General features: G+C 38.9%; 1 protein-coding gene across 1 annotated transcript; it reads right to left on the reverse strand.

Moving 5' to 3' along the window:
* Window positions 1-2,766: 2,766 nt before the first annotated feature.
* On the reverse strand, window positions 2,767-20,470 carry LOC127628440 (serine/arginine-rich splicing factor 6-like). Its single transcript, XM_052105182.1, has 6 exons — window positions 20,267-20,470; window positions 6,225-6,406; window positions 4,483-4,598; window positions 4,072-4,274; window positions 3,595-3,672; window positions 2,767-3,514 (listed from the first exon to the last, which is right to left on the reverse strand). Exons 1-6 carry the CDS (start codon window positions 20,371-20,373, stop codon window positions 3,079-3,081), a joined length of 1,122 nt encoding a protein of 373 aa, XP_051961142.1. The 5' UTR covers window positions 20,374-20,470; the 3' UTR covers window positions 2,767-3,078.
* Window positions 20,471-23,648: the final 3,178 nt, after the last annotated feature.

Genomic DNA, 23,648 nt, shown 5'->3' on the forward strand with positions numbered 1-23,648 from the left:
GCAGTAGCCATTAAAATAGCTTGATACCCTGATCGACATTGTGCTGTCATGTGCAATAAGAAACTTTGCATTTGAGTCTTTGTTTTAGGGTGTTGGAAGGTAGTAATCCGCTTCACTCTTTCTGTGGAAAGACGAACTTTTCCTTTCTGTAGCTCATGACGCAGGACTCAGCATTGGGACCGGAAACCAAGATATCGTCAGCATATTGTAGCAGACAGGTCTTTGAGAGTAGCATGCACTACAGCGGAGAACACAGCAGGCAAGTCTCTAAATCCCTGCGGCATTCTGGGCCAAGTGTATTGTTGGCCTCCATATGTGAATGTGAACTGGGGCTGCGTAACAGGTACGAGAACAGTACAATGAGTGTGGTCTGCTGGAATTGAATTAATGGTAGGCCACACATCCGGCACCACTGGTGACAACAGAATAATTAAATCATTAATTTTCCTCAAGTCTTGTGTTAAACGCCATGTACCATTAGCTTTCTTTACTGGATTAATTGCCGTGTTGAATGGTGAGGGAGTAGGTTTCAAAATTCTGTATTATTCGTTCTGTACGGCTCAGTCTTGATTATTTTGAGCCATTGTTTGGGCAAATCAGACGAAATTTCAAGGAACAATATTGAAAAATGGATAAACAACATTCAAGATGGTGGCCACTGTAATGGGCAGAGTTTTATTGCATGGGGTCCATTTGAATCTTCAGGAGTAATCAGATGCAAAATAATTTTGAGTTGAGACATTTTTGTGACACCATTGGATGCACTCCTCAGAGGCCTCACATTTTGATATTGGATGGCCACCACTCGCATAAGACCCTCGAGGCAGTGTTGCTTGCAACAGAGCGTGGAGTGATAACTATTACCATCCCACCCCACTGCAGCCACAAGATGCAGCCATTAGACCGCACCTCTTTCAAGTCTTTTAAGTTAAAATACAACACAGCTGCAGATAACTGGATGACCTCTCACCCAGGACAACAAATTTATATTTATGCTGTGTGGGGGCATTTACGATAAAGCCTATTCAGCTTCAGCCTGTATGGGGAAGGGCCAAAAGGGTTTCAAGGGCTGTGGCCTGTTGACAAGACCGTCTACAAAGATGAAGACTTTGAAGGAGCCGAAGTAACTGAGGAACCAGATCCAATCCTCGAGGACAGCAGGGAGATTGAGATAAGTGCTGGTAAACAATTACAACTACTATTACTATAAGGCTAGTGTCATCGTCATCATCTTCACTAAATTGTGTGTGTGCGTTTTCTTGACAGGCCCCATTGGATCATCCGTGGTCCCCAGCACTAGCGCCCACTCCCAACCACAACCTGGGACAAGTCTCCAGAGGCCAGCTGAACAAGGTAAGAAAAACTGTATTCTAAAGAGCTTACTGTCATTGTCATCATCATCTTATTCATCACTAAATACACATACGTGCGTTTATGTGTGTGTTCTTTTGACAGGCCCCAGTGGGTTTCTGTATTCTAATGTATTTTTTATTCCTTTTTAACGGACCGAGTCAGTTACCCTCCTCGATTCTAGAAGAGCTGTCCCCTAGGCCAAGAATAAAAAAACAAGAGGCCACGAAAGAGGGCATGTGAATCTTCAGCTGTGCTTAACTCCTCGCCATATAAACAAGATAGCTGCACGAAAGGCACACAAAAAAAAAGTTAAATGCAAAAGCGCAGCAGAAGTGAACAATAAGAAGAAAGATGATACAGAATACCTCTACTGTGGGGAGTTATTTTCAATTAGTGGGGATGACTGGATAAGGTGTGAGGGTTGCCAAAATTGGGCACATGTTGATTGTTCCAATGAGATTCGAGGGGAATTCATCTGCGAAATTTGCATGGCTGAACAGTGAATGGCTAATGAATGAATGACTTCTTTGTAGACTTGTCTAAACTGATAAACTATGTGTCTAAAATGTGACCACTAGAAATATAATTAAATCCATTCATCCATCCATCCATCCATCCATCCATCCATCTTCAACCGCTTATCCGAAGTCGGGTCGCGGGGGCAGCTGCTCCAGCAGGGGACCCCAAACTTCCCTATCCCAAGCCACATTAACCAGCTCTGACTGGGGGACCCCAAGGCGTTCCCAGGCCAGTGTGGAGATGTAATCTCTCCACCTAATCCTGGGTCTTCCCCGAGTCCTCCTCCCAGCTGGACGTGCCTGAAACACCTCCCTAGGGAGGCGGCCAGGGGGCATACTTACCTGATGCCCAAACCACCTCAACTGACTCCTTTCGACGCAAAGGAGCAGTGACTCTACTCAGAGCTCCACACGGATGACTGAGCTCCTCACCATATCTCTAAGGGAGCGGCTCGCTACCCTTCTGAGGAAGCCCATTTCGGCCGCTTGTACTCGCGACCTAGTTCTTTCGGTCATGACCCAGCCTTTATGACCATAGGTGAGGGTAGGAACAAAAATTGACCGGTAGATCGAGAGCTTTGCCTTCCGGCTCTGCTCTCTTTTCGTGACAACGGTGCGATAGAGCGAGTGCAATACCGCCCCTGCTGCCCCGATTCTCTGGCCAAACTCCCGCTCCATTGTCCTCTCACTCGTGAACAAGACTTTGAACTCCTTCACTTGGGGCAATACCTCTTTCCATACCTGGAGTACTCACTCCATCGGTTTCCTGCTGATAACCATGGCCTCAGATTTAGAGGTATAATTAAATGTTAGGTCATTTTATTTTTAACAGTTCTAGAGGTTCTGCAACTAGCACATGGTCTTCATGGAAGAATGAAAATAAAACATTTTGTAAACCAGGACAATTTATTAGGGGTGAAAATAGACATGGGGAAAAAAAAAAGACACCAATATATCTGAGAAATTTTTATAAAACAAACAATTAAATCAGACTGTTTGCAATTAACCTTTTTCCTGCATCAATGAGTTCAGAGGATCATAGTTTATGAAAACAATGACATGCAGTACACTAAAAGATCACTTAACCAAATTAAACCTGATGTAATACAAAGGACCTTGGATCGTTTTACCTTTAGAAAGCTATCTTTGAACAATTTCACTTCTATGGGGTCTAAAAATCAAACTGGGTTCTAAATATCAAACTGCACTAGTCTTGGGAAGCAGATCTGGAACGGGAGTGGGATTTAGAGCGAGAGCCAGACTTCGAGCGAGAGAGTGAATGCCGGTCTGGGGACTTGGAATAGCTCTTATCTGCCTTAGGAGTAGGAGAGCGGGATGCCGATTTAGCACGTACCCTGTCACCGTTCTCCATTGGTGAAGCAGACCTACTACTGGATTTCTTACTGACCGACTTCTCCTTGGAGCGTCCACGATCCGACTTTACCTTAGAAGTACTCTTAGAGCGAGACTTGCGATCATCCGATTGAGAGCGAGATTTGTGGCTAGCCGATCGGCTACGAGATTTGTTTGTGCGAGAACGAGAGTGGGATTTACGATTGCGTGAGCGAGACTTGCTTGATGGGGACTTTGAATGAGACTTGCGTCCCGACCTGGACCGGGAGCGGTGTCGGCGAGAATGAGACCTACAAGAGAGAATAAGAAACTGTAAAAAAGTCTAAATAATGTTATTCAAATTCCGTAATCCATGGGTATTTCCTTGTACCTTGAGCGAGATCTTGAGTTGCTCCGGGAACGGCTGCTATGATGGCTCCTGCTACGAGAGCGACGTCGGCTACGAGACCTGAATGAAAACAAAAACATACAAAAAAATTTTTTTCTAAACTACTTAACACATGACAATTTCACTGTGCAAAGGTAAATGTGCTTGAGCCTTCAGAAGCTAGCCGTTTACACAAGATGCTGAGGCAGCTCACTAGATATGGAAGCTTTTAACATTCAATGTTCACAATCTATAAAGTCAATCAATAAGAGATTTTAAAGAGTGATTACATCCCAGGCCCAGAAGAACCTTGGGGTACCCCAGTGGTGACAAGTGCCCAAGATGACAATTTCCCCCACGCTAACACAGTTCTACCTTTAAGGTAAGCTGCAAACCATTTCCGGGTCAAAACAACAATGGCAACTCTAGCCAATATACTAGCAAACATAATGGTTTGATTAAATTTGATTAAGCACTCACCGAGAGCGGCTCCCAGAGTAGGAACGCCGACGCCGTGGCTTGTCTTCAACGAGGCGAATCTTCCTGCCATTGATATCCGTTCCATCCAGTTTTTCCAGAGCTCTCCGCATATCAGAGTATGAACGGAACTCGATGACCCCCTCGTTGGCACGCTCCTTATGGGCATCCGCATAGGTCACCTCACCTGCCTGTCGCATGAAATCCTACAAACACAACCAAGACTTTATGTATACCCCTTTGTCATAATAGGTAAATCCCAATGAACATTCCTAAAAAGATTACAAATACTCTATTTTTAATTGTTTGTCTATGGACATGTGTCAGACTGATGTCCGTTACATTGCTTCTAGTGTTATTTTAGCACCTTGAGTGCTGTGTTAAGACGTGCAACTCTAAAAACAGTTAGTTTACCTTAAGGTCCTGCCAGCTGCAGCGGCTAGACAGATTCTCCACAATGAGCCGGTGCTCCGTTCGAACAGGTGGGCCGTACTTGTCTCTACCAGTGCGACTTCTGCTGCTGTAACCACCTTCAGAAGAGATGGGGAAGAATATAGAAATGTCCTTTTATGACACTGAGAAACTGCGTACGGATGGACGCCACTGACATTAGCTTAAGAACCTAAGACAGGGGTGACCAACCCTGCTCCTGGAGAGCTACCTTCCTGCAGAGTTTAGCTCAAACACACCTGCTTGTCATTTTCAAGTAATCCTAAAGAGCTTGATAAGCTGGTTCAGGTGTGTTTGATTAGGGTTGGATCTAAACTCTGCAGGATGGTAGCTCTCCAGGAGCAGGGTTGGTCACCCCTGACCCAATACATATTTCCCGTGTTGCTTATTGTCAACCTTTTCAGTATCAAGAGTAATGTGCTGCCTCCCAAAAAAGGCATTGATATTTGGGTAAAAGAGACAGGAACCCATAAGACACTCATAAAGCTTGATACTCACTCTCAGGGCAAAAATGATCTCTTCAAAGACAAAATGATACATTTAAATTTATAATATTAGGTTCACAGACCCCTCGCATGAACATCTCTGACTTGCCCTTCAAGAAATGCTAGTGTATCCCAATGTCTCCATTTCAGAGTTTTCTATTACATCTTGGCTAGAGACTTTCCATATGGACAACATAGCAATAACTAGTGGCATTCCTCACCATCACCCCTGGTCTATTGGCAAAAGGCTGCGGTCATCTTGGCTTCCGGTTAGGTCAGCCAAAGCATCAAGGGGCAAAGGTCACACACACATTGTAAGGTGAAGAGGCCAAGGCCAAACCCGTCAGGAAGTCATCTGAGCCACAACCTCAGCCCCCACTGGACTCTTTCAAATTGAAACATCAAGGACTTCGTTATTGTGAAAATCAAATTGGAAATTTTAATTAAACTTAGATGTTGAGGTTTTCCATTAGGCTATAACATCTAATAGAAGAGTAAAGAAACAAAATGTGGGAAAAGGAGCACAATCATGTCAAATTGCCCAAACACACAAAGAAAACACACCATTAGACGAAAAGAAAGAATAGAAAGTCTATTTGCGTGACTTACAATATAGAATAAGCAACTTTTAAAAGATCAGTGATTTTAACTTGTATGTTAAAAAGAAAAAAACAGGAAAACTGGAAACACATGATTTGACAAGACTAAAAGTTTAAAGTAAAAAAAAAAATTACAGAAGAGATGTTAACAGACTTATGTATTGTGACATTGGCATACTTTTCTGTAGCAAAAAATAAGATGCAAATACCACATTTTCCAAGAATTTTCAGCTGCCCCAATATGTAGCTCATCAGAAAGATGTCTGACTTAAATGCAAATACAGACAATTTTAATAAATAATTACAAATCTTTTTTGTTTAAATTGATGAACTGTTTACAAAGAGAGAAACATTTTTTATTTTGAAAGCAGCATTAGACCTGGGGGAACTTTACAGACACTGAGCAGCAAGTTTTTAATTACATGATGATTAATGCTTGTATTTATCTCTAAGCAATCTAGTGTACAGAAAATAAAACAAATGCAAAGAATTGCATTTAGCGTATCCCACTAATATTAACAGGATTCATCCACAATTGCTAACAAATGTTCTGTGCTACTACAAAAAAAGTTGTGCCATTTCACACTACAGTACATAACTGATATGACTGAATTGTACTTACTGCGCCCACCGCCGCCACCACCTCCGCCTCCATAATAACCCCCTCGGTCATAGCTGTCACGGTCTCGGCGAGGGCCCCTGGCATGCTCGACCATGACTCGCTCTCCACACAGCTCTTTTCCATTCAGTTCATAGACCGCATCATCAGCATCACGCGTGTCTTCAAACTCGACAAATCCATACCTTCACAGACATGCAACATTGAACACATCCAGGTTAGAAAGCCATGTACACGTTACAGCCTGATTTAAAAGCCACTTAAACCAACTTTTATGGGGGTAGTGTGGTGTAGTTGTTAAAGATCTGATAACTGAAAGGTTACTTACAAGATCAGATTACTCAAAGAGGTTTAGTCACTTTGAATAATATAATAAGTAGTATTAGTTCTAGAATACAGTTGTGACTTTGCTGAATGGCTCCCAGAGTCGTCGTCGAGTATGTCTAGGGCTGGGTATCGAGTTAGATCATTTAGTGAAATATGTACCTCGGCCACTGATATTAATAAAGCTTTTAAAGAATTCCACATCTTCGATTACTGAAAAGATATTACAAACTTAGTGGAACCGTTAGAACTTCCTAAACTGTTGGCTGAGCAAAACAAATTCTCGATTCTGAGATTAACTTGGAGCTTAGTGAGGTAATTAAGGCCTTGCCTACAGGCAAGGCTCCAGGGCCAGTCGGCTATGCCTCACAATTTTTATTGTACAGAACTGGCTCCACACTAGAGGTTTATAAGGAATCACTAACCATTTTGCACGTATATTCTAAATGATTGAACTGATCCCCCAGCGTGATTTTTTTTTCCAGCAGTTATTATACGACGTATCAAATTTAAACTCCATTGTAAAACATCAAGCTTGTCACATGATTTATCGTGTTCACGTTAGGGTTGTGCCGATGGACGATATCATCGTCCATCGTGATGGCTGACCAACATCACGATGTAGAGCCACCATCGTGATGCCATGCCCCCTTTTGCGAGTCTTGCTAGTGTGACTCACTAATCCTAGTCTCTTCTATAGTTAACCTAAAAACTTTGCAGGGATTGCTCTGTAAATTAAATTGAGAATATAACTAATGCATATATGCTATTTTAAATACTGTAGTATATGCCAGAGACGTGACGTGTTAGTCTGTGAAAATACCGTGTCAGGCAGGCTACACAAATATTGATCTTGACATTGTTAGCTTCTTGTCTTTTTTTTTACATGTCTTACACTGTACATTTAGATTCAAATATTTTATGTTGTAGGCTACAAGAAAATAGCCTTTATTAATTAATTATTAGTAGTTGTAGTGTCTCAGAAAATCACTGAAGCGGCAGTTTAAGATAAACCCAGACCAGCGAACGTCAAATAACTTTTGTCTGGTTACTTTTAAAGAAAAATTTCCTTGGCCATAAATCCATAATGTCAAATCAAATGAAAGAAACAAGGTGAATATGAATAACACACATTTATTAAAACATAGAAGAACAACAAATGAAACGGGAACACTCAGACCGAAACTCGGCATTAACATTTCACTTATAATTAGCAGCACAATTAACTTCAGCACAGGCTACAAAATAAATTATGTTGTTGAAATATTGTAAAGTGGTCATATGAATTACACAAATGAACGTTTAAAAAATAATATGCAAAATCGAATAGCTCCGCAACGAATGGCGAAAAATGCATAAGAAGTCTAATATCTTTCACCATAGACCATGTTTAAATTTCGATGTTTCTGGCCAGAAATACCAACATATTCACTTTATCTGGTTTTAATAAGCTGCGGATTGGAGTAACTACACTACCCGCTGTGCTGAAGACCCGCTCTGATGGAGTACTGGTAGCACATATGCACAGATATTTCCGTGCTAATCTTGCCATGAACGGAAACCTTTTGTCGTTCGTTTACACCAAGTCAGCGGGTCCTCTTCCCCATCAATGGCCATTTCTGCCTCGACCTTTTGCTCATCAGTGAGTAAAATAACGAAATTATAGTTTTTAAGTGGAAAATAGTATTTATGTAAAGAGATATATTAAAATAAAAAGTGCACAACTCTTCTTAAGTGAAAGCTAAAAAAAAAATGCTTCACGTGTCGTGCAACCTACTGATCAAGCGCCGACGAGTCACAGGTTAGTAAAATAACGAAATTATAATTTTTCATATAATTTTTGAAAATTATATGAAATTATATAATTCCCCCCCCTGACGATATCATCGTCCATCGCGATGTTGTACTGTCAACATCGTCAACTGCCAATTTAGGGGACATCGCCCAACCCTAGTTCACGTTGATCAAATGCTATTGTGTGAGGTATAATTAGGTCCTAGCCAGTGTTATGATTGGCAGACATATTGTTCTTAAGGGATGGAAGTCGGCTGGAACGCCTTCATTTCAAGAGTGGTGCACAGAGATGGGGAGGGTGGCAGCATTCGAGGAAATGTCATGTAGAAGGCTAGGCAATTTAGATTAATTTAATAAAAAAATGGGGCAGCTACTTGGCCTTCTTGCAGGGCTCTCAGGGAGGGGCATTGGAGAGAGGTGTAATTTTAAATGTGTGTGATTATTTTATTTATCTATTTTTTAATTATATATATTATATTTTTTCTTTTTTGTATGTGTATTTAAGTGTGACCACAGGGACATTTCTTGAGGGACAGTGTGGTATTGGAGAATGGGAGGGGAAAAGGGAATAATGGGTGTTAAATGTTGAGTCTGTGAATATAGGTTTTGCCTTTGACAACTATCACATGATCTGTTGCTGAAAATGACAGCAAAATGCTGTGCATGCAGATTAGGACATACTGATTTGCAAAATCATACACGTTTATAAGTTTTGATGCAGCAATTGTGTGTTCACTAAACGCAGGGATTTTTGTGTTTGCTGGGATTCAAGGAAATCTGCTTGCCAATTTACAGTATTAGTCTTACATATTAAATTGAGCAGAGGTGTGCAATTGTTTTGGTACAGGGGCCATATCAGCCGTTAAGTAGAACATGGAAGAGAGAAGATAAAAAGTTCAACATAGTTGTATCTTTTAAGCCCAGAAGTAGTAGTAATCTCATGCACTCAACAATTTTCAGAAGTGGATACTTACTGATGGGACCATTCTGAGATTACTTGAAGTGTTTCTGCTACTTTTCTATCATGTGTTAGTAAAACTGAATAAAGGCCGAATATAATCATTAATTGTTTACCATATTTCAATGCAGTGGTAATTTAGTATTCAATTTAACACTCTACATCAGGAGTCTGATTTAATAGTAAAATAAAATATTAAGCTTATATTAATGTTTGCCGCAAAGTGGATAGTTGTTTTATTCTCAAAACATTATCAACCCGTCTACACGCTCATGGGCCATGATGAGAGTCTCGTCAATATTTGGCACCCCATTCAGCACAAAACTGAACAAAACCGGCTGCATGACACTGAAATGATTACCACCAGTGTAACATTCACATACAGGTGTAAGGGACCTCAGCATTTCACAAATAACACAAAGAACGAACTTCTCACTTGGTTTTACTCAAGTATTCTCTCATTGTGTGAATGAGGCGTAGATCAATTGGGATTTTATTACAGTTCATCACTGAAAAGGTTTGCTCACAGCCTTGGCACGAATCAGCACCACGTATGGACACGGATTGACTGCACCACACTTTTCTTTGAGCATAATATTGCACTATTGAACACTTTAAGGTTTTTTCCGAAGAGGAGAAAGCGCGCACTCGAATGGATGGTTGCCAGATTGCATAAATTAAGTATGACAAAAGGTGAAATATTTCTTATTTGTGCAAGTATAAATCTCTGATTGGGGTGTTGCATCTATTATCTGGCAACCCTGAGCAAATTAAAAGCTTATGGATGCGCGATAAGCCAGATAAATGAAAGATCTAATCAATTAAAAAAAAGTTAATGATAAATTGAACTGCAGGCAGCAGTTCTGCAATTGAGGGTGCTTCAAGATGCATTTGGGATCTGGGCCTGGTTGGGAATGACAACAATTTCCTTTACCCAGCATGCATTTCACGTATGTATGCAAGTACAGTACTGTATCAGGGGTTAAAGTGAAAAAAAATCCTGAGCCTGAACTTTTTTGTTGGGGGGAGGGGGGGGGGACTGCACAGACAGACTTCAAATATTGACGATAATAACAAAAATACAGTAACAAGAGCTTAAAGTGCTTAAAAAAAACTGGTAAACTGAGATGGACAGATTCACTTCTCTTCAATGATTATGTTTGAACCATTTATTTAAAAGTAATATGTCAAATAAAATGTTTTCTTCTGAACAATAACAAGTGCTTAAATAACAAGTGCTCAAAGTGCTAAAGAACTGAACTGCTAAACTGAAGATTAGAAGTGAAAATCAAGGCCATTATCACTTATTTTTTCTTTTTTTCCGGGTTGTAAGCAAAGTCCTGCAAACTCGTTCTTTTTAAGACATTTGGACCAGAAGATGGAGTGTTCATGTAACTTGCATGTTGATTTGAAACCGACAGGCTAGTTAACGCTTTTTTGTCTTCTGCTATTTTTCTACACAGGGTGACCAGTGGCTGCGAAATTCTGAATGACAAATCATGTTCTGCACGTATTTTTAAAATCGCAGACACGGTCAGTCATAGACAACGGTGTGTCAGCTGTAACAGTTGCTCCGGCAACGTCGTGGTAAGTTTGAGTGCACGGGCAGCGGCTCTATGACCGGAGTCTAAATCATGACGAGCAAGCACTTTCTTACCGCTGCTGGCATACAGTAGCTTCCTCGAGCAAATCGGGCTCTCTCAGTTTCTGGCACCAACTGCCAAAAGGCTCGCCATCTCTACTTTCTTCAATCCACGCCCAGCGCCATTTATTTTTGAGTCCTTTATCTATTGCTAGGACATCATCCCCAGGCTTCATAAACGTGCGCTCCATTTCACCGACAACACTAACGTGAGATTGACGTATGGGTGTCAATCATACTGTGTTGCCAGGACCCGCACTTCTCTGCTTCTGATAGGCTTGTAACGTTAGTTAGAGCTGCGTTCCTCTCATATGATTGGTAGGTGAAATAAATTGACGAAAATATTAAACCGCATGCGCAGGTTCCCAAATATTATTTAATTTTTTTCCCCTCACGGCTGCACACCGGAGATCCGGCACGGTGCCGGAATACTTTAAGCCCTGCTGTATATAGACTTAAATTTGTTTTGTAAAAGATTGAGCAGGGCTGACAACAATTTGATGGTCAATTATTTTTAGAGTTGTATTACATTAAAGTCTTTTGTTTTGTATTGTTCAGCAGTGTGTACAATTATCTTACACCTTTTACCCTATTCTTATTTCAGGTGGTTTAAAGATAGTTGAATCAAACCTAAATTATAAGCAACTCAACTTTACTTATGAAATTAAACTGAAGATTCTGTTCTTGCTCAAGGTCAGCAAATGAAGCCTCAAGGGAATCTCAGCAATAAAGGCTTATTTTATTGTTTACAAATTCTCAGCAGGAATAAACAAAGATACAATATAAAATGTAAAATAAAAATCAGCTGAGAAATTTCAGCAGTATTGTAGATGCTGTATGTGCCCCCCATTAGGGTACCATGTGCTCTTGTATGCTTACTGCCATTGGCAATGAGGCAGCATCTGAAAAGTTGTGCACTTTTCGGACCGGTTTTATATTACTCAAACTAATTTACTAGGGCATCTCCCGGCGATGTCAGCTGTAACATAATGAGGGCTGTCAATGCCAGTTTCCTGATGACCCTCCATCTAAACATAGTTATATACCACAGGAATAAATCTTTTAGAAGAGAACACTTAAGACATTAGACATCACCTGAATGAGTTTGGTGAATATTAAGGGGCTTTTCCACTGCACGGTACAACTCGACTCAGCTTGCTTTTTGGGGGTTTTCCACTGTGGATAGTACCTGGTACTTTTTTTTTTAGTACCACCTCGGTTGAGGTCCCAAGCGAGCGGAGCAGATATTAAATGTGACATTAAAATTCTGCAGATCACTGATTGGTCAGGGAGAATAGTCCGACACGTGACATCACCCCGCTAGTTTTAAAGGTTTAGTAACAGCGATAGCAGTATCATTTGTTCACGTGACTTCGAATTGTGAAAAAAGAAATGGCTGTGCGCAAAACCACACCGTGGTCAATAAATGAGGTGCAGACGGTCCACTCGTTAGCAATGAGCAAAATTAAAAAGTCTCTCTGGAAGAGAGAAAAAAAAAATGACGATCACCCTATAATCCCACCCACGTTGATGTGGTACTAAACTGCAGTGGAAATGCAAGCTTCAAGATGTAAAGAGAGTTGAGGCGAGTCGAACCATAATGTGCAGAGGAAAAGTGCCATTAGACATACTTAGTTGAAATTAAAGTGGGGTAACAGATTTTGGCAGCCTCTAATATCAATATAATTTAATATTCCTCTGTCAGCATTGGTGTAACTGCTTTTCATAGACAAATGAAGAGGACACTGAGGCGATATTTCACCAGAGTAAATGTGGTGAGCAGATGTAAGATGAAGAACAAAGACAATAAAACAAATAAATTTCGTGCACAAATAAAGAAAAAAAAGAAAAAACACAAGTAATTACAAGAACCAACAACATTACAACTAAAACACACAATGCGATATGGATTGATTGTCGAAGCATGCGTCTTTAAGAAATCTGTTCGCATTAAACAGTCACGCCCCCTCAGCACGCTCAGTCACTTGTCAGTGTGCGATGATGCTTGAGCTTTTTTTTTTTTTTTTTATTGATTAACATCATTTACAAACAGCATGGCAACAATCGTATATCATTGCAATACAACAATTAAATCAGGTGCAAAGGTGCATTGCAGGAAAATACCAACTAAAATAAAAACCAAAAAACTATGGTTATTTTTAAAATCATATTCTTCTATTAAGATTTTGTGCATTTTTACTTCATCATTTTAAGGGCCTTTGAATAGGAAAGAAACGCATTGTGAAATACAGAAAACCTGGGTTTCACTTTCAAATACTTAGATTTGTGTATATAAAATGTCCTAAAAATAAGGAGGTTATTAACCAGAAAATCATCTTTGTTGCTGTTCATAGCAAGTCTAAAGACAATATCCTTATGACAGAAGACGTCAAGAAAAGAAACCTTTGGGTAAAGCCACTCATGAATATCAAGCCATAAAGCATCTACATACAATGGAAAAATAAATGATCAGTAGTTTCAATCTCATCACAAAATACACAATTACTAGTTTCAATTCCAAATCTTTGTCGTAAAAATTCACTGGAAGGATAAAGTTAAAAATTTTGAAATGGATTTCCTTAGCTTCGGGAGTTAATGGGAATTTAAAATTATTTGTTTGTAACCTGTAAATAGTTTCTTTTGAGAAAAACTGTGATATCAAGTTTCTATAAACTACAAAAGGGAATAAAATGTTAACATATTTCTGATAGATTTGTTTGAAAATGTAGTTTCTTTGAAATCGTAACCTCCAATTAAAAGCGATGGGAGACACAGGGTGGTGGGATTAGAATTTGAAAGGAATCATTTGATTAGACTAGAGGTCGACCGATATTGGTTTTTTCAGGCCGATGCCGATCTTTTGAAATCCGGGTCGGCCGATGGCCGATTAATGCAGCCGATTTATTTTGGCCGATATGTGCTTGTTTTTAACCTCTTATTTGAACCTTTTATTTGAAACATAAAATGTAACACAAATAATTACTTAAGATAGACAAAATTTCTCAACAAATACATTTATTGAACACTTGACCAATCTGCACTTGTACACTTAAATTAAAAATGTATAATGTAAAAACATATTGTATAAATAATGTATAATAAATATATTAAATAAACAAAGCAGGTGTTACGAACTGCTCCGAGACACGAAGGTTGAGATCCAAATGCAGCTTTAATTAAGGGGCAATCCAGACACGTAATCCAATATTCAGAGCATCCAAGAGAAGCACAGGCATAACTAGGGATGGGTATCGTTAAGGTTTTAATGGTATTACTACTCTTACCGATACTGCTTACGATCCGGTACTTCAACTGTATTCTTAACGGTTCTTTTTGTTATAATATATATATATTATAATATATATATATAACAAAGATAAACGTTATATAGGCACAGTGATTTAATTTCAGGAAGGTCTACTAACATTACTGTTCAGGTGTGGTCTAAAAAGAAATCTAATAATCTAGTAATCAATTGTAAAATAATAGATAGATAGATTAATCAGGGCTCGACATTAAGGCTTGTCCGCTTGTCCGGGACAAGTGGATTTTTTGTAGGACAAGTAGAAGAGAAAATTAGTTGTCCGACCGGACAAGTTAAATTTCAAACAAAATAAAATGCCATGTTACTTCACGTTATGTGCCACTCATTACGCCTATTTTACAGATTTAATTTAATCGATTTGAAACTAACACATTTTTTAATAAACACAAGATTCTGACGCATATCCAAGGGTTTGTGCGGAGTGTGGAGCCGCACTGCATGGAACAGAGGCGCTGGCGCGAACACTTGCGTTTTCCTATCAACAGTGGAAACAACTTAAATACTCTATCATTTCTGGTCATACTGAAAATAATAATACATACTTTGCAACTACTTTTATTTGTGTAAACTCACAATAACAAGAAAACGTGCTTTTGCAAAATAAAATAAAACAATCAGGCGGGCTTTCATGGTCTCCGTGAACTGAAACTGAACTGAAACAAAATATAGTCTATGTAACGTTAGGCTAAAGCTTGAAATGTCCACTTTTAAAGAACCAATTCGAATCGAAAGAAAATAGCCTAACGTTACCGTCTGATTATGCAATCCATATGAATTTCTCTCTAAAGCGCATCCGCTTTACATCGGAGATGGAGGTATATTTCCAGCAAACACCGATTTAGAAAACATTAAAATGCCTCGTTATTTTTTCAGGTTATAAACAGAAAAGCTCCAAAAACAAGAAGTCACCTTAAACCAACAACATAGGAATTAAAACGGGAACGAAATTTTTTAACCAAATGGAAAGATGAATTCGACTGGGTTATTTATGAAGACGGAGTAATGTTCTGTGGCGTCTGTCGGGCGCAACCCAACCTGGCTGACAAGTAAGTGACGTTAGCTAGCTAACTTAGCGTCGGCAGCTGTGTAGCTACTGTAAGCAAGCATTAAAAGCATTAAAGCATTAGTTCACCTCAAAATGAAAATTCCATCTAATTTTCTCCTCCAACTTCAAAATCGTCCGACATCTTTGTTTTATTTTATAATTATTAATAAAAAATAATATTTCGTGACGTTTCCAACGTCGCAGACCAGCACAAGACCAACAATTGTGGTTATAAAAAGAATAAATATTTTTTTTTTAGAAAATGAACGATCGTTTAAGCTAGATAAAGACCCAATTTCTCAGCTGGGACGTGCACAGCCCTTTGAAGCACTTCAAAGCCCTTTTAAACTGCATCGATTTGGACTTCAACGTGTTGTTAAACTTAATCATATTTATTTAGGCATATCGTATCAGTTAATTGCCTAGGCATTGTTTCTAATTTAAAATAATCTATTATTTAGATTTCATTTCAACTTTATTTCAATTGCTGAGCAATGGTTGCGCTTGAAGTCCATTGTGTGGAGAAAAATCCTGAAATGTTTTCCTCAAAAAACTTAATTTCTTTTCCACTGAAGAAAGAAAGACATGAACATCTTGGATGGCATTGGGGTGAGTAAATTATCATAAAATTTTCATTTTGAGGTGAACTAATCCTTTAACAGCATTTGTATTGGTTGTACAATGTACATAGTTAAATATTACTATTAGCCATTTGCCTACTTTAGCAAGTCACAGTATTTCCAAGCCCTGATAATGTACTGAACTGTAACTGAGATGACGCAGTAAATAATTCCTCTTTCAAGTAACTGCACGGTCTGTATGTTACCAAAGGACCTTGGGACGAAGCTGCAAAACAGTACATAACAGAAATTGTGTAAATGTTTTAAACGCTTTCAATGGTTTGTTCGAATTCTGCATTAGCAAAACACAAAAAAAATAAATGAAATTATAAATCTTTACCCGGGCAAGTGACTTTTGTGCAAGGACAAGTGAAACATAAATGTACTTGTCCGAAGGACAAGTGCCTCAAAAAGTTAATGTCAAGCCCTGGATTAATGCTTATTAATGCAGAAGTTATTCATTCAAGAGCTGTAAGTGATTTTCTCTTTGCCTTTTGTTGTTTGATTCGCAGTAATGGCTCAATCGTCAGCATGTTTATTAGGATGCTTCCCCTTTAAGACCGAGTCTAATAGGCTCCTGATGCAGCATATTTTCTCCCAACTATTTCCATAACTACGTCCATTTAAGACAAACTGCGTTTAAGTGAATCTCCAAGCTGGTCGTTTAGACATATTTTTGTGTATAGTTGATCGTTTAGACGTGCACATGAAACCCGAAATAGCCTATACTTTGCTTGTCTCGTTGTGGTCTGTTTCGGAGCGCGCGCCGCCTTGGGAACGGTATCTCTTGCGCTCTTATTATTATTAAATGCGTCCCGCAATTTAGCAACAGTAGCTAGACTGCATTTTACAACAATCACCAATCGTGCTGATTCTGACGTTAAGTTTGAGTTTTAGGGAGAAATGTCAGTGCACCGCTGTGAAGGGAAGGAAGTTGTGCTAGACAGAATGCGGCTTATGTATAAATATTATTTTTATAATCTTTGGAAGGCGAAATTGCATCACAGACAAATGGTTTCATAGAATTATTATACATAGAAATGGCTGGCGAGATAAAATAACTTTCTCTTTATAGCAATAATAAATGTATTTTCTTAATTTCTCCAGTACCGACAGCAGAACCGATAACGTCCGAGCTTACCAAAGCCAGTCCTTCAATAGCATATAGCACGTTGGTATCTTTTATTATTACTTATTTCTCTGAATTGAGTGACAACCCTCTCAAATATAAGACACACAAACAGAACAAATAAAAGTCTCAGATTCACTGTCTGTAATTGCAAAATTCTTGCTTACTTATTGTGACATGATAGCAACCCTTCTGCTGTGATAATGCAACTTCAACTACGCTATCAATATCCAAAGTAGCCGAACATCATGTCGCGTTTTTTCTCGAAGTTGGCAGTAACATATCAAAAGTTTTTAATTAAATATAAATAAGTTATACAAATGGAACTTAGCTCCTTCCATAGGCACTGGATGAGGTCTGCTCACTCTGCTGGAAAATGACTCTAGGGGCAGCGTGCGTCGAACACGTGTTCCACAACAACACTAGGCTGCCCACAGATGCGCCTGCCTAATAATCGGCTTGATATACTTGGATATTGGCCGATGCCGATTATGTAAAAAAACGCTAAAAATCGGCCGATTAATCGGTCGACCTCTAGATTAGACATATACCTTGAGTTGGGGATAGCTTTGATTATAGAATTAAATGTGTTCCGATTACAGGTTATATCATATTTAAGACAAAAATTCTCATATGAAATAATACAGGGATATGGAGACATTGGGGAGTGAAATCACATCTAGGGCTGGGGCGGTATGGATTTTTTCTAACCGCGGTTGAAAAGCAAGATATTCCCGCGGTATAGCGGTAAACCGCATTAAATACATTACATTGGATCAGAGAAGTCCCCCCTCCCGACAGACTTTGGCGCACACATCAGAAGTCGCTTTTGATAGACAGACTTTAAATATTGTCACCTACATCCGAAGAAAAAAAACGAGCACAATTTTAAAGTCAAATTTTCATCAAGCAGTAATTTGGCATGAACTAATCACTGTATAGATTTCCTTATTTAAGATTATTCTCAGATACATTCGCATTGAAGATGGGTCAGACATGATTTTGACCACTTTATTAAGTTTTGTTTTGTAGAAAGCCTTTCTTTAACTTAAAATTTCGTTTTGTATAAATTGTATCTTAATTTTAATCACTGTTTCATTAACTAATTGCCTGGAATTAATAAATAAGAAGCAAATATAGCAGACATATAATCAGCAGCAGGACGTGGAAGCGCCGATGCGATCTCTTGCGCGTGAGCTCTCTCATAAATGAACCGAAACTCGCGGCTAGGCCTACTGCCTCACAGACATGAGAAATAAATAGAAATCTTAAAATGCATTTTAAACAAAATTCAAAACAAAATGATAAAATTTTAGGCTACAGTAGCCTAGTAGTCAGGTTTGCCGATGTGCGTTACTATTTATTTATTTATTTTTATCCCTGTGCCAATCGGAAACGGACTTCACTGCTGATATTCTGGGGATACAACATAGCCAATAGGCTATAGCCTACTAGGGACTTTAGCCTTTAAAATATCTTTGCTGCATTGGATCAGTCTCCTTTCTAGAACAGCCAAGAGCTTTCTAGCCTCGCGGCAGCAGCGCCTTGCATCGCTCAGACCTTAAAACAGTCAGCGCCATGGATGCGGTTTTGAAAATGTATCAAAAAACTTTGGTGCGGACAGATGAGTTTTGTGATGCGGTTGTGGATTAAATAATAATAGCCCATCCGCGCATCTCTAATACAAATGGAATGTTATTATGTGTCATGGAACATTGCGCTCCCCAACTCGCGAAAGGTCGGATTTGCTCCATATTTTGATAAGTTTTGTTTAGAAAACCTTGAATCCATGTAGGCTAATATCATTAGACATAATCCATATCATTAGAATCAATGAATCCATGTCATTAGACACAACGAATCCATGTCATTAGACACAACGTGCACACATGTGCAGGCCAATGTTTTTTTTGTTTTTGTTTTTTTGCGGTGACGACGGTGACAAGCTCAGACCCGCGGTCGGAGTCACGTGACCGCGGTATTGCGGTAATGCGGTAACCATCCCAGCCCTAATCACATCCACTTAAAAATTCTATCCCTCCCAATTTAAATCATTTTATCTGTCCCCGTTTGCTTACAGGGATATAAATACAATAAAAAAACGATGAGAGGACAAAGGTGTCTGAAATTGTTAGTGTGCCAAGTGAGTTGATGAAGTGGATATTATGGTTTATATAATATCATATTCAAATATTTCATGAGGATATATGCTACTTGTGATATGTCGTCAAAAATGTTTAAATATAGTTCACAAAACCAAGCATTCTCAACGAACATTGCCGCCCATTTCAAATATGTCAGAGCGTCCACGAATTTTCGATAGCATTGTTGGCAGGGCAGCCAGAGCGAATTTTGACACTCTCGCAGTCTCTGGTCTGAACACACGGTTAGTCAACTTTGCTCTTTTAATGTAATGGACTTTCTCCAGATATAAATCAAAATTCCACACTTTGTTTGGAATTGCCAATGAGTATGCAGGATAGATGCACCTTGATAACCTATCCATTTTAGTTAAAAAAAACTGATTCCCAATAAACAAATATATCTTAATAACCGCGAGTTAAGTTGTTGATATGTGCTAAACTTTCCACAGATTCATATTTTCGTGTTCAATTGAGTCTTTGGAAACATATATTCCTAAATTTGACGCTTAACGAGCACCGGACGCGTTCTCACACGAAAACTTACTGAACAGCTGCCTCTAGTCAGCGATTTCGGCACAACACCAGAAGCCCTCTGACCAAGTAAAGACAACTTCCGGCCACAGAAGCCCCGCCCACTTCAGGCTCCTGCAACATATGGAGTTCAATTCTACCAGCTGAGCTAATTCTGTTACTTCTGTTGAGAAAATGGAGGCGCTTGAAACTGCGCAAAAGTGGCGTTTATCAGCCAAACACTTTACCATCAATTAGCTGCTTAAAATACCTCATCTTGACAAGAGCTGTAATATCCCGCCAAATATTATTCCGTATTACTGCAGAATATACGAGTGCAATATAAGCACAATTTCAGAAAGAGCCCCGCAGGTTCAGCTCGTTTCTCCAGATAATCCAACGATAAGACCGAAAACGTTAAACAAACATAAAATCCGTAGTTCCCATTAAGAATACATCTCATGTTGGGCAGTGTAGATTGATTTATTAGACATGTGTGATTATATAACACATTCATGATCATGGAAGCGTGCTCTAGTTTAGTATGAACTCACCCGTTTTTCAGATCCACCTCCAGCAGCTTCCCATAACCGCTAAAAAACCTCTGGATGTCTTTCTCGCGGACATGATAACTCAGCCGTCCGATGTAAACTCGAGGCATGTTGATGTAATCTCAAATCAGCAGCCGTAACGCCTGTTACCTTCAACACAGCACGTGAAAACAGACACGACGGGCTTTGTTCTGTTTTCTACCGGAAGCTCTTTGACCCGCTTTCAAAATATACTCCCACCTTGCAAAATAAAAGCCCCCCTTTCAAAGTAAGGGTCCTCGACCAAAAACTTTCAAGACGCATCAAGTTAGTCAATATGAAATGCTGTTCATAATCAATTCAACTTATAACTAATGTCTGAGAAAAACGATATTGTTTTGATGGGTGTGGTGAAAAGCAGCCTCAGTATGGTGTGCTTGTAGAGTTAAGGTAATGTTGAAATTCACAGACCCTGATATTATTATTATCAAATTATCCAAAGCCCTGAAAAAAGCTTTGGGAGATATAGAAAGTACAAGGAAATTGAGGAACGGAAATTTTCACATTTTGTGTAAGGATGAAAAACAGCAATAAGCTGCAACGGGCATAAAATCTATGCTAGGCCAAACAGTGCACTATAAGAAAGCTTGGATAAGAGTTGTAATCACTGGAATACCAACGGATGTCTCCACTGACAGAATTAAAAGTTGTAATGAAGGTGCTATGGTGATTGAAGCAAAGTGTCTACAGTGTGTAAGAAACAAAGAAGAAATTGATATCTTATCGATATATCTGCAATTTGATGAGGAAAAGATGCCTGATATCTTTATTGGATATGTAAATTACACGGTAAGACCTCACATTCTTCCACCACTTAGATGCTTCAATTGCCAAAAGTATGGTCATGTCGCTGCAGTCTGCAGAGGGAAACAACACTGTGCAAGGTGTAGTGGTAATCACAAGTACGGTAAATGTGCACAAGGAGCAAAGGCAAATTGCTGTAATTGTGTGGGTGAGCACAGTGCTTGATATGGAGCTTGTGTTGCTCATAAGAATGCTTTTAATGTGCAGAATGTCAGAGTATCTGAAAATCTGACATATGCTGAAGCAATTAAAAAAGTTAAACAAGATGGATCAATGCAAGAAGGTGAAGGGAAATACATATCAATGAAGTATAAGGTGCAATCAGGAAATTGGCTTCGAATCTGAATTCATAAAAATCTGAGTTTGCCTGTCTTAAATGATCAAGGAAGAATAGCAGTGACAGACATTGAAAAAGCAGAAATATTGACAGAATTGTTTGTAAAGTGCATAGCAATGATAATATATCAGAAGATATGAAGAGGAATAAAGAACAGATAATGAGGCAGAATCCACCTGTTCTGATTAAAACAAGTCTTTCTGATGATGCAATGGATGTAGAAATCACTATGTATGTGTTAAAAAGAGCTCTTGGAGGAGATAAACAATCATCTCCTGGCAAGGATGATGTATATTATGCAACAATTCAACATTTATCAGATAGTTCATTGAGTAAAATATTAAGTTTGTATAATAAGGTGTGGAATTCAGGTAAACTTCCCTCTTCATTGGAAGCATGGAATTAGTTTGCCTGTTGGAAAACCTTGAACGGATAAATCAAACCCAAGTAACTATAGACCTATTGCTTTATCTGCAAATTTGTGTAAACTCATGGAAATAATGATTATATACAGGTTAAAGTATGTAATTGAATGGAAAGGACACCAAATCAGAGTTGATTTCAAACAGGACGTAGTATAGATGCAATGTTAGGACGCAGACATTAAAAAAGCACAAGCTGATAAAGAGACAATGGTAGGTGTGTTCTTTGACATTGAAAAGGCATATGACATTGTGGCAGGGCGGAGGGCGTGGCCAGGTCGTGATCCTACACACCCGGCCCCGTATTAGGCTAATTATGCCTCCGGGATAAAGGTCGACTGCAGGGGATCGTGCGGGAGAGAGAGAGATAGTTTACGGGCATGTCCGTCATGTGTGTGTTTGTGTCTTCTTTTAAGTTTATCATTAAACTATTATTTATATTGAAAAGCCGGTTCTCGCCTCCTCCTTTCCATTGATCCCTTTACAGACATGTTATGGAAAGAAGGATTATTAATAAAACTTAAAAGTATGGTAATTGGAGGGAAAATGTATAACTGGGAATATAACTTTTTATATCAAAGAATGGTTCAAGTTTGTGTAGGATCGGAATATTCTAAGGTTTTTGCAATAGATCATAGAACTCCCCAGGGAAGTGTTCGTAGTCCAGTATTATTTAATATAATGATAAATTATGTTTTTAATGATGTTAAAGTAGACATTGGATGATCACTGTATGCTGAGTGGACATACTATAACAGAGCATACAGGCAGCAGTGGTTAAAGTATAGAAATGGACTACTAAGTGGAATTTCCTGTTGTCAGTGACTAAAACTGTGAAGCACAAGTGATGTGCTTCACAAGTGATGTGCTTCACAAAAAAGAAAACTGTCTCAAAGGTTAAACTGAACTTATATATGCAGGTACTAGAACAAGTTCCAGTAATAAAATACATGGGTATATGGATGGAATCTAGATTACCATTTAGAATACATGCTAAATATCTGGAAAAAAGTATCTCCTCCAAAGCTTTTTAAGATGTTTGGCAGGAGTCGAATGGGGAGCTAGAAGAAGAATATATTGTGCAGTAACCAGGTCATCACTGGACTATGGGAGTATCATTTATACATCAGCATCTTTAATTAAAAAGATAGAATCAGTGCAGGCTCAAGTGCTAAGAATATACTGTGGTGCTTTTAAGTCATCCCCAATTCCAGCCTTGGAGGTGAAAATGGGGGATGTACCTGTATATCTTTGAAGGTATAAATTGTCAATGCAATATTGGATTAATTTAATAGGACACAATGAGAGTCATCCAGTTAAGAGGGTGTTGGAAGAATGTTGGGAGCATGGAAATGGAAGGATTAAAATGTTTGGATGGTCTGCTAACAGAGATGCTCAAATAATAGGAATTACAGTGGCTATATCTTATGCCAATAATCAATCTTCAGCTGCAAATTAAAATGAAGAACAAATATAACAAATGTGTCCCTAAGGAGCATATTGTCCAGCAACACCTAAATCAGGGGTATGCTTCAATGCTGCATATTTTTACTGATGGATCTAAAGATTCCTCTTCTGGTCGCACAGCTGCTGCTATGTATATTCCCAAAATTCAATACAGTATTAAGGAAAGAACAACTCATCATATATCTGTGTTTTCAGCTGAATTCATTTCTATTCAGTTAGCCCTTCAATGGGTTGAAGATGCTCAGCCTCCAAGTGTAGTAGTATTCACAGACTCCTTCATGGCACTGACCAGCCTTGCAAGTGGACACAATTCAGT

Source organism: Xyrauchen texanus, chromosome 35 (genome assembly GCF_025860055.1).
Source record: "Xyrauchen texanus isolate HMW12.3.18 chromosome 35, RBS_HiC_50CHRs, whole genome shotgun sequence".
Classification (NCBI taxonomy): domain Eukaryota; kingdom Metazoa; phylum Chordata; class Actinopteri; order Cypriniformes; family Catostomidae; genus Xyrauchen; species Xyrauchen texanus.